This window comes from Misgurnus anguillicaudatus, chromosome 22 (genome assembly GCF_027580225.2).
Source record: "Misgurnus anguillicaudatus chromosome 22, ASM2758022v2, whole genome shotgun sequence".
In the NCBI taxonomy this organism is placed as follows: Eukaryota; Metazoa; Chordata; class Actinopteri; order Cypriniformes; family Cobitidae; genus Misgurnus; species Misgurnus anguillicaudatus.
Window position 1 is genome coordinate 32,013,571 of NC_073358.2, and position 12,298 is coordinate 32,025,868.

General features: G+C 37.9%; 1 protein-coding gene across 1 annotated transcript; it reads left to right on the forward strand.

Annotated features, from left to right (window-relative positions):
- The first annotated feature begins 765 nt into the window (after window positions 1-765).
- Window positions 766-10,554, forward strand: fbxw2 (F-box and WD repeat domain containing 2). Its single transcript, XM_055199517.2, has 7 exons — window positions 766-1,254; window positions 1,673-2,182; window positions 3,565-3,759; window positions 3,989-4,122; window positions 8,373-8,459; window positions 8,561-8,730; window positions 8,900-10,554. Exons 2-7 carry the CDS (start codon window positions 1,693-1,695, stop codon window positions 9,189-9,191), a joined length of 1,368 nt encoding a protein of 455 aa, XP_055055492.1. The 5' UTR covers window positions 766-1,254; window positions 1,673-1,692; the 3' UTR covers window positions 9,192-10,554.
- The last annotated feature ends 1,744 nt before the right edge of the window (window positions 10,555-12,298 follow it).

The following is a 12,298-nucleotide window of genomic DNA, read 5'->3' on the forward strand; positions in this document are numbered from 1 at the left end:
TTTATTATAGCATGTTAAAATTGCCACTTTGTAGGCATAAATTGTGCTGTCAATTATTTGTTCCCTCCTTTTCTCTCTGCACTAAATGGCAGTGCCGTGGTTGAATAATGGTTATTAAGGGGCGGTATTATTGTAATTGGCCTTGCTACCTACCTCACAAAACAGGCGAAATCTGAACGACCTAATTTTTCAGATGTTTGCAGAGAATGGCTTACCAAAACAAAGTTACTGGGTTGTTCTTTTTCACGTTTTCTGGGTTGATAGAAGCACTGGGGAGCTATAGCACTTAAACATGGAAAAAGTCAGATTTTCACGCTATTACCCCTTTAAACATTCAGTTTCTGCATCATATTAGGTTAATACTAATATTATTTTGTAAGTGTAAAATATCAATGCATACATGGCTCTTATGACTGAAACACTGAACTATTGTTTCTCAGTAAACCTTCATCTTTAAGCTGTTTACTTTCTGTTCTGATAACCGATGGGAAGTTCCTTATCTCTACTGTTTCATACCAGCTCTCAAGGCTATGTTGACACATAAGTGCTTGTTTGTCTGAAATAAATGAAGAATCAACTGAGATGTACCCTTGTTGTGTGTGTCACTTTGGTTCTCCCGGCGCCATAAAGAGAAGGAGATTGCTGCACTTCGACTCAGTGGTAGAAGACTGTTCAGTGTCCTGAAGTAAATTTAATTGAAAAGTAAGCTATATTTAAGAAATGCAAAATCATGTTTGGTCACATGCTTTAAAAAGTGACAAGCAGCGGACACTCCCCCTGACTTCCTCCCGCTCTTGTCCAGTCGCTCATCCTGCAACTTCCTGTCGCTCTCATTGCTAACGGAGGCTCCTTCTCTTAGCCTATCAAGCTAACCCCATAAACAGAAAAAACAGCAAGTGTCCTTTAGATTCAACGTACAATGTTACGTTCAGGGATAATATAGCAATTAAAATGTAAGCGAATAGAAAGTACGAGAATTTTCCGAGCCAGATCGGTTACCGTTAGGTGTACATGGCAGGTACTGTTATCATGCTAGCTCTGAACTCTGGTGATTTGTTTGAAGCAAGCTAGCATGAGTTTCACGGTTTAGCTTTTTCTTAAAATTATTGTTAACGAACAAAGCCGGATTGTGAGTCAGCTGCAAAAACGAAAGTTTTTTTTGTATATCGATTTGTGTAGACACCTGTAAGCTAGCGCCGTTCATAAGCAGCTAAGTTAGCTAGCGCTTTCCTCACACTGTTTCTACTGGAAATGGTAAGTGTTTTCTAATGGCTTTATTGTGTTTCACTTCAGGCGCAATTTTTCCCAAATGTTAGTGTTAAATCAATCTTAAGAGGTTGGTGAAAGGAGTCTAAGAGAATAGTTTGTATAATGTTCCTTGTTAGCAAGCTTTCAACTTTGTTTTGGGAAGTGTGTTTGGAAAGGAGAGCCTTCTAGGCGCATTCCTGGGACTGACAGCCTGTCACAACCTATGCTGTTTTAGCTTGTCGTACATCAGAAATACACCAGAAATACATCAGAAACATCGACATCTTCACAGTTTGTAGTATTTGGTTTGTAGCATTAGATTAATTTCCCATAAGGTGTAGACAATCTCAGACGCAATAATCCAGTATTTGTTACAAACAAGTCTTAACCGATAAGTTGACCTATTCATGTTATCTGTCAACAGGTAGACGCCCTCATGTGCCCATGGAGAAGGCGGCTTTCGAGGGTTGGCTGGAGTCAGTATCCACCTCCTTCCTGGCGCTAAACGACCAACAGCGCAACCAATCCCTGGACCACCTCATCTCACTGAGCGGGGCTGCCCAGCTGCGACACCTGTCCAATGGGCTGGAAGCACTACTTAAGCGCGATTTCCTGCGTCTGTTGCCGTTAGAGCTGGCCTTTTACCTTCTCCACTGGCTAGACCCACAAACCCTGCTCACCTGCTGTCTGGTGTGCAAACAGTGGAATAAGGTCATCAATGGCTGTACAGAAATTTGGCAGCGTGTGTGTCGAGATCTTGGCTGGCACATTGACGAGTCTATCCAGGATGCTGCACACTGGAAGGGGGTTTATCTGAAAGCCAAACTACGCATGAAGCAGCTAAGGGAGGAAGATGCTTTTGAGACGAGCTCACTTATTGGACACAGTGCTCGTGTATATGCTCTCTACTATCGGGATGGCCTCCTCTGCACAGGTGTTTTTCGACAAACTCATTATTGTTTTTCTTTTATTTTGTGGTTGAATAAAACAGTCATGATATTTAGACTCCGTTTTGTCCATTTGGTTAAATATGACTGACCTTCCTAGCTTTTTATTGTACAGAGTGGAAAAAATCCGTTATTGTGCTCCTCATATATGAATCTGTAATAATTTTTTAACTTTGTTTGATAAATGTTATAAGGTATGCTAAGTTAATCACATAATTGTATTTTAAAGGATTAGTCCATTTTCTTAAAAGAAAAATCCAGATAATTTACTCACCTCCATGTCATCCAAAATGTTGATGTCTTTCTTTGTTCAGTCGGGAGGAAATTATGTTTTTTGGGGAGAACATTGCAGGATTTTTCTGATTTTAATGGACTTTAATAGAGCCCAACATTTAATACTTAACTCAACACTTAACAGTTTTTTTTCGGCGGAGTTTCAAAGGACTATAAACAATCCCAAACGAGGCACAAGGGTCTTATCTCGCAAAACGATTGTCATTTTTGACTATAAAAATATATATACAAATATACACTTTTATAGCACAACTTCTCGTCATGTAGATCCGGTCGTGATGCGCCAGCTGACCCCACGCAATACGCCATGACGTCAAGAGGTCACAGAGGACGAACGCGAAACTCCGCCCCAGTGTTTACAAGTGTGTTGAAAGAGGACTGTACCGACGTTGTTGTATGTCAACTGATACTAATTAATGTCTTTGTGTCAGTTTATTGTTTAAAATGGTCCGCAAATGTCCGTTTCATATATGTAACACGTGACCTCCCTACGTCACTACGCATTTACGTTAGGTCGCGCTGGACCGGACCTAGACGAAAAGTTGTGGTTTAGAGGTGCATGTTTTTTGTTTTTCTTGTCAAAAATGACAATCGTTTTGCTAGATAAGACCTTAATGCCTCGTTTGTGATTGTTGTGGTCCTTTGGAACTCCGTTGAAAAAAACTGTTAAGTGTTGAGTTAAGTATTAAATGTTGGGCTCTATTAAAGTCCATTAAAATTAGAAAAATCCTGCAATGTTTTCCTCAAAAAACATAATTTCTTCTCGACTGAACAAAGAAAGACATCAACATTTTGGATGACATGGAGGTGAGTAAATTATCTGGATTTTTCTTTTAAGAAAATGGACTAATCCTTTAAGTTACTCTATGTAAATGCTAAACCAGCTTTACTCGCTGAACTAGCTGGGTTGTGGTTTGTAGGTCAACCATGGGGTGTTGTATGTTAGATTAACTTTTCTTTTAGAGGGAAAATAATTGGGTAACCAAATTCAGTTACAGACAAATAAATATGATAGGTCACCTAAACGCTGATCGTCTTAAACAAGCTGACTAATCACAAAAATATCTCCCTTTAGGTTCTGATGACCTGTCAGCCAAACTATGGGACGTTCGCACAGGGCAGTGCATCTACGGTATCCAGACACACACTTGTGCCACTGTCAAATTTGATGAGCAGAAACTAGTAACTGGATCTTTTGACAACACCATAGCATGCTGGGAATGGAGCACCGGTGCCAAAATCCAACAGTTCAGAGGACACACAGGTGCAGGTTGGTGGCAAGCTCTGAAAGTTTTGCTAGAAAGTTTTCTAACAAAGAAAAATGTACTTAAATAATTGTTTTGGCTTTCCCCACTTATTTTTTCTTCTGATTTTTGCTTATCATTGCAGTATTTATAGGTGTTAATGTCTTTTTTAGCTTGCTTGCTGCCACAGACGTTATTTTGTGGCATTGCATCAGCAAAAAATGTGCAGAAAATAAAAATGTGTTGTTGTTGCAGTATTCAGTGTAGACTACAATGATGAATTGGACACGCTGGTCAGTGGTTCAGCAGACTTTAGCGTAAAAGTCTGGTCGCTGTCTGCAGGGACCTGTGTCAACACTCTCACAGGACACACGGAGTGGGTCACCAAGGTAAGACTGTAATTTGACTATAGGCAGACCTGCCAACCTGTACGCATTTTGACCTCAAAGTACGCATGGTACGATTTATCACTCTAAACTACTCAAAAACCTGGGGCCTCATGTATAACACTTTGCGTAGATTCCATCCTTAAAGTTTGCGTACACACACAAGGCAGAATTTGCGTACGCACAAAAGTTTTCAGATTTATAAAACCATGCTTACTCCAGAAACTGCGCAAAATTCCATTCATAAATCCCAGTGAGCGGAAGATTGTGCGTACCTGCGTCCCGCCCCATCTCCTCCCCGAAACAACCATATATGGAGTGTAAAACCCTTAGTTTTACTGGCCATAATGTGGTCTGCATATAATTTTAATATGGATTGACGTTACAAAACACAAGGAAAATATCGTAAAAATATATTTTTAAATTCAAAATAATAAAAAAATGCCAAAATATATATTTGCTGAAATATATTATGAAATATGTTTACAAAAATATACTTTTCACAAGTAAATACATTTTAAAGCATTAAAACATATTTAACCCTTCATATATATTCACGTCGCATTGGAAGAAAAACTTTGTTACGAATCTGTAAACCAAACAGTTTTAAAAAGATTACAATTAAATAGTTTCAACTTAAAAAATATACTTTATAAAATTAACTTATTTAGCATATGTTTGAAATATACTTTTGGCCAGAGAAATTATTTTTTGCCTTATGGGTTTTTATGAAATTATAAAAACACTGTTTAAACACTGGCATTGTCAAAGTTGATACTTTATCTCAGACGGCAAGCGCATTAATTATACCATTGAACGCGACTTAATGCATTAAGACTGCAATATTACATAGCCTACCTTATAGAGAATAGGCTGCTATAGGCAAGTAGACGAGCCCAGCATAAAAAGTTTTGCGTTAAGTGTTTCCCATAGTAAAACATAAAGACAATGATGTATTACGCGGCGCAGCCACAAGGTATTAAGATATAAAAAAACAAAAGTTCAGTACAAACTAGGGATGTAACGGTATCAGAAATTCACGGTACGGTAGTATTTCGGTATGATGCCCACGGTACGGTAATTATTGAAACATTTGCAGGAAGAAAAAAAACAAATGAAGACTTGGAAAAACTCCCATAAGGAGTCTGCAGCCTCTATGGGTCGGATTTGGAGGCTGCATACGTAATGAAGACCGTCTTATTTCAAAATATTAACATTTTTCAAGTTGACTATAATTCTTATTTAATCGTATATTATTGTAACATGCTTATGACTTGCGAATGTAATACTCAGTTAACTTAAATACAGGCGTTTAATGACGGATGCAGCCTGCATATGCGACCTAAGGAGGCTGCAACCTTCTAATTGAGAAACAGCATACACACTCTGCTCATTCACGGATTTACTCACTCATTTTTTTAATGTCCATCACATTTTGTCCTTCCTCGTTTCTTGTCACAGCGAACGCGAACTTTTTCGACACATCAGATTTAAAATTCGTGTTTCTTTTGCTTCCGCCATTGCTGCTCCCCTTGTAGAGAGGCGTCAGAGTAGCACGCATGGGATTATGGGAATTGTAGTTCCCGCGTCCCTCCACTCGCTTTACTTGACCGGAAAAAAACTACACGTGTTGCCCGGAAGACCTAACGTTTTACCGATCATGTGACCACGGTGGTACCGGGAAAATCTTCTACCGCAATACCACGAAATTTATAATACCGTTACATCCCTAGTACAAACCTAAAAAAGCATATTTACAGGTAAGCAGATGAAACCAAACCAGAATATAAAAACCAATGAGTTTAAATACGTGTTAGCGTTTTTCTTATATAAACCCCCATTGTAAGAACGTCTCGTTATATTACGCTAAACTTTAAATGGGCTACGTTATTAAATGTCCTAGTACATCACATTATTTTTCGTCATCTTACAGGTTATAAAGTTTATACAAACTTCTTATCATTCCTCAAATACATGAAACATTAGCCTTTAGTGTTTGATGAGTGAAGAAAATACTTATTCATATATTTCTTTTGCGTTTCAAACACGCAGGCGTGTGTGGGACTCCATTCACCATAGAGGCTTCGTCTTTTCAATACTTTTCATCTGTTAAATATTTGCTACGCATAGGCAGGTGCGACTCCTAGATGCAGTTTGAGTGCTGATCTTAATGAATGAAACGGGAATATTAAAACTAAATGTGTATAAAAACAAGAACAGAGTTTGTGTTCTTTCACTCTGCTCAAAAAGAGTGTGTACGCACAGTGGAGAGCATCCGTACGGTGCGCACTTATTTACGACAAGTTTATTTTTTATAAATCTCGATATGTGCGTGGAAAACTGCGTATGCATATTTCTATGCTCATTTTGTGCGTACGCAACGTTTATACATCAGGCCCCTGGTGATGCATCTTCCGTGCGCAGTACTCAAAACAAGCAACAGAAAAATAAAAATATGTTCAATCATAGCACAGGGTTCATCCACCAAATTAGAAGCGTATGCAAATTTTTTAAACAGAGAGTCCAGACGTCTGACCCCCTAATGCAGGGGTGGGGAACCCTGGTCCTGGAGGGCCACTGCAGAGTTTAGTTCCAGCCCTAATTAAACACACCTAAAAATCTAATACAAGTCTTCAGGATTACTTGGAAATGAAATTCAGGTGTTTTTGGTTAGGGTTGGGACTAAACTCTGCAGGACAGTGGCCCTCCAGGACCAGGGTTTCCCTGCCCTAAGGTAAGGTCAGGGTGGATGTGGAATGTTGAAATACAGAATTAGCTTAATCCTATGAAGTTGACTGTCTCGCGGGCTCCTTTCATAACGTGCACTTGACTGCAAGATGCCCTAACATTACTTTTGATTTTCTAAATGAGCATAATTTGTAAAGAAGCGTTTACGAAAAGTTACTATGATTTTACCAACTACCATAGGCGCCGATTTCACTGGTGGATTCTCTCACTCAATAACGTGCACTTATCTGTGAGAGAGCATCCAGTTTTGGTCACATAAAAACAGAAAATTCTCTCTCAGTGAAGGGAACCCGCCTGACATCCAAGCGGAGCGGAATAACACAAATTAAGTTTTATAGATGGAGAATATCTTGCAGTAGAAAAGCGCCATAAGTCGCACTGGACTATACGTCACATTCAGGGCTTGAGATTAACACCCGCCAAATGCTCTGATTTCTGCATAAACAAGTTGACAGTAAAAATGTATGTACATTTCTTAACAGTATTTACTGCTGTTGTTAATAAATATTTAAAGTGGGTGTCGAGGGGTTTTGTGTTTATCTTTTCAGTTAACCTTCTACACCCCTGCTCCACTTTTAATATATTCATTCAAAGTTAATCTATTTATGCCTTACTAGCATGTTTTTCATGCACCTAAATATATGATACCTGGTTTATAAATGTCGTTGTCTTAATTTGGGTGGTCAGACTGCATTTTAAGTTCAATAGGCATCTAATTTAGCTAAACCAAGTAAATTTGCCCGAATTAAAGTCATTTTAGGATGCCAAATTTAAGTTTAATCACATACAATTTATTTTACCAGCAACAAAATTGTGGCCAGTAAAAATGCTGAGTGGCTAGTAACTTTGAAAAACAACTAGCCACTTTGGCTGGTGAGCAAAAAAAGTTAATGTGGTCACGTTTATAAAATCCAAGCCGAAGAACAGACATTTAATCTGGAAAGGCAAGTTATTCAACTAAACAATAGCACAGAACAGCAGGCTGAATAGCTGTCCATACATGTAAAAGTGACATAAACAGTTATTTATACGATACACAATAGCATACAGGACATTCCTGGGCGGCTGAATAGGCTAAATTAACACAATAAGCCAAATCAAGTTAAAAAAGATACCGAAGTGATTCCACATCACTGAATCCATTGAATTACATAAATACAGGAGCAGCATAAACCGGACTCTCGCGGCTGTAGACGGTAATGGTTTCTCTTGGTTCATACATATTAAATAATTTTGACATATAATTCACACCTGACTAAGTTCCAGGACCCGCCAAACTATGAAAAAAAGTGCAACTTATAGTCCGGAAAATATGTATTTTTTTCACACAAGAAAGAAATCTTGAAGGTTAGGATCAATATGAAGGTGAGTAAATGATGACAGAATTTCATTTGTGGGTAAACTATCACCCACTATTTAACAGGAATGTTTGTGCGTGTGTGTGCTTATAGTAGTTTGGTTTTCTTTTCAGTTGTACTGGTCTAACTGTACATGCCTTGGTTTAGGTACACCTTCAAAAAAGCCAAGTGGAGTCCATGATGCACAGTCCTGGTGACTACATACTACTGAGTGCAGATAAATATGAAATCAAGGTAGTAGCAGCAATTGTTTATCCAGTTCTATTTTTACATGTGTGCAAAAATCATATTTTGTAAATGTTCATTTAAAAACATGTTTATGTGTTTATATTTAGGTGTGGCCAATAGGGCGTGAGATCAACTGTACATGTTTAAAGACCCTGTCCGTGTCCGAAAACCGCAGTGTCTGCCTGCAGCCACGATTGCAGTTTGATGGCCGCTACATTGTCTGTAGTTCAGACTTGGGCATCTACCAATGGGACTTCGCGAGTTTTGATGTCGTCAGGTACATCAGTTTAAACCAAAAATTACCTCAAAATGTTATGCTGATAAAATCATTTGTAATAGGAAAAACATTCACTAGACATCTGGAAGCCACTCTATATGTATGCATATGTATTACAAGAGGTCATATGTTTTAAATTAACACACAAATGGTTTTAACATTTACACAGAGTCATCAAACCACAGCAAGACCCCTCCAGCGTCTCTCTGCTTAGTTTTGGTGAGGTCTTTGCTCTCCTCTTTGACAACAAACACCTTTACGTCATGGACTTGAGGACAGAGGCCATCGTGGGTCGCTGGCCACTTCCGGAATACCGCAAATCCAAACGTGGCTCTAGTTTCTTACCAGGCGTCACTTCATGGCTCAATGGACTGAATGGCAAGAACGACGCAGGCCTAGTGTTTGCCACCAGCATGCCCGACCATAGCATTCATTTGGTTCTTTGGAGAGAGAATGGGTAGAAACACAGCGGAGGTACATTAATATACCCAGCGTTTTAAAAGCAGCCGGGAAACAACAAAAAGAAGAAAAGGGTGCTCTTTATTTGAGAAACTTCAACCACTTTAGATAATGCATGGACCAAAGTGTTTTCCTCCTCTTAGCTTTTATTGCCGTTTACGTTGAGGTTGACCAACACGCTTCATTCTCTCTTAGTCGTTTGCAGACTGCACATTTAACGTTTACACACTTTGCAATTCATAGATTCTGAAGGAGACGTCGATTTGTAGAAGAGACCGTAGCTTTTATGATGCGAACAATCTGTGGTTTTTGTTCTTCAGGTTTATGAAATAGTTTCTTCTGAGGTTCAAGGTTTGGCTACTTGCTTCACAGCAAACACGAGCAGTAGACTTAAAGATTCTATAGCACAATCACCAAGATTGACAATGAAGTACTTTTTTTTCCAGCTCATTTGCATTTATTTACAGGTCAGAAAATGTACTGCAGACACAAAGAAATGTTGCCTTAAAGCCTTTATTTTTTCCTTTAAAGAAATAGATTTTGCAGATCTCAGTCGGTAGGCGCTGGGTTGCGCACCAAACATCTGTGGCTGTCATTTTCCTGAGTCTTAAAACGGCTCTGATAAAATGCTGTGCGAATGAATCAAATGGGTTTTGTATGAAAGTCATTTAGAGGTGGCTTCTTGCTGTTACTGACCCTTTTTCATTGTTCATTCAGTTAATTTTTCATGTGCCTTTTCAGTTTTAGCGCTTAGCCAATTCCAATATGTCAAAAATGATGAAATCTAATGTTGCAATCCTCCCTCGATGAGATACGTTTTATTCATTTTTACCTAATGTAATGGACACTGTAAGTAGTCTTACCACTTTTAGCCATACTAGATCACTTGAAAGTGTTTCTTGTGAATCTCACCGAATGTTCATTTTTAATCCTTAATTTTAACGACTGATTAATTTTTCATAATGCTAGGACAAACCAGCCATTGTTGTTTTGCACACGAGTGCTATAGCGGAGTCTGTAGTTCTGTAAATCCTACTGGAACATCAAAACATAATTTTCCTAAACCATAAAACAAGAATAAGCTGAGTTATGACCTTAATACTCAATTTATCACTTTGATTTCATTGCAGTGGATAGGTAATGGGTAAAAGTGTAATTAACTGAACTAACTTCAGCTTTGGGAAGATGTAAAATGTCTGTATTTACTGGTCATGTGTTACAAATCTCAAACTTTACTGCAGCAGTCATTTATGACCCCACAGGCAGCAATGCCATCTATTCATGTTAAGCCGAATTCAGGTCTGTTGTTTGTATAACAAAATAATACGCTGTCTTTCTATTAAATGACAGTAGCTAATGGTGAAAGTTGCCTTTATATGTTGACTTTTTTGTTGAATTTATTGTTTGTAATTACTATCAGTGTTTCTATTCCATACAGTTTTGCATTAATCAAACCATACACACAAACTCAGCCTTCTTCAACTAGTATTTTACCCTTAGACAAAGGGGAACTGAAGTGATGCTGTATCCCTTGTATGGTGCTCTTAGAAGGGTAAATAGTTCATAAAAAATAATTGGAAAAACAAATTCCAAGTCCAGGCACTCAGTAGGATGCAAAAGTTAAGAAGCCTTTATTGATTATCAAGGGATAAAACAATAAAACGCCAACGCGTATCGGCCCATCAGGGTGTTGGTAACAAACAGACAGATTCACGCAACACTTATAGTTTCATTGATTATTACTGTCTGCTTATTTCCAACTCTCTGGTGAAGGCCAGTAAGCATAATGGTATAGACCTTTAAAATATGTATTTCTATACAGTATCTCAATTTAACCCCTTTCTGTTTGGGTTAGAAACAATATTGTGATATTATAGGAATGATAATTTTTAAAGGAATAGTCCACCCAAAATGATAAATTGCCCATATTTTACTCCCTGAGGTCATCCATATAGGACTTCCTTTCTTCAGCCTTATTCAGTTTTATTAAACAATGTCCTGATTCTTTTCAGCTTTATAATGGCATTGAATAGATTTACTTTAAAACTCAACATTGGATTTAGGTTGGATTTACGTCAAAACCCAACGTTGGATTTAGGTGTGATTTACGTCAAAACCCAATGTTGAATTGACATTGGATTTAGGTTGGATTTATGTCAAAACCCAACATTGAATTGACGTTGGATTTAGGTTGGATTTACGTCAAAACCCAACATTTGATTGACGTTGGATTTACGTCAAAACCCAACGTTTGATTGACGTTGGATTTACTTCAAAACCCAACCAAAACGCGTTGGTGTTTTAATGTTTTAGCCCTGGATAATCATTAAATGCTTCTAAAAGGGATAGTTCACCTTAAAATGCTAATTCTGTCATCATTTACTCATCCTCATGTTGTTCTAAACCTGTATGAATTTCTTTTTTCTGATGAACACAAATTAAGATATGTTGAGAAATGTAAACACACAGAAGATAGTGACCATTGACTTCCATAGTAGGAATAAAAACATATGATGGAATTTAATGGGTACCGTCAACTGTGCATCATTTATCAAAATATTTTCTTCATATATTACAATACTTCCAAAATATTTTTTTTCCTACTATGGAAGTCAATGGTCACTTACTGCTGTGTGTTTACCATTCTTTCTCAAAATATCTTCTTTTGTGTTCATTAGAAAAAATAAATTTATACAGGTTCAGAACAACATGAGGATGAGGAAATGATGACAGAATTTTCATTTTAAGGTGAACTATTCCTTTAACTTTTGCATCCTACTGAGTGGCTTAATTTGGATTTTTTTCCAATTCTTTTTAATGTAGTATTTCAACCTTCTTCAGTTGCTTGAATGGTAAAGCATTACATTAGCAATGCAAAGGTCATGGGTTCAATCCTCAGGTAGCATACATCCTGATACAAAAAAAAAAAAAAACACTTGGGCACTTCGGATAAAAGTGCCCCACAAATGCATAAATTTAGTGTTGTACACTTTAAAAAAAAGGTCCCTAGTTGTCTGTCACTGGGTTGATGGTGCCCTTTTAAAAAGTACACCCTTGCACCCAAAGAGTTCATATGGGGTTATTTCCACCCCAGCATTGCGTCTCGCTG

Bases quoted from the DNA above. Each gene is read 5' to 3' on its own strand.
- fbxw2 (XM_055199517.2), top strand. From the start codon at position 1,693: ATGGAGAAGGCGGCTTTCGAGGGTTGGCTGGAGTCAGTATCCACCTCC. The intron at 3,760-3,988 runs GTTGGTGGCAAG...TTGTTGTTGCAG, and splicing joins CAGAGGACACACAGGTGCAG to TATTCAGTGTAGACTACAAT. The intron at 8,731-8,899 runs GTACATCAGTTT...ACATTTACACAG, and splicing joins GCGAGTTTTGATGTCGTCAG to AGTCATCAAACCACAGCAAG.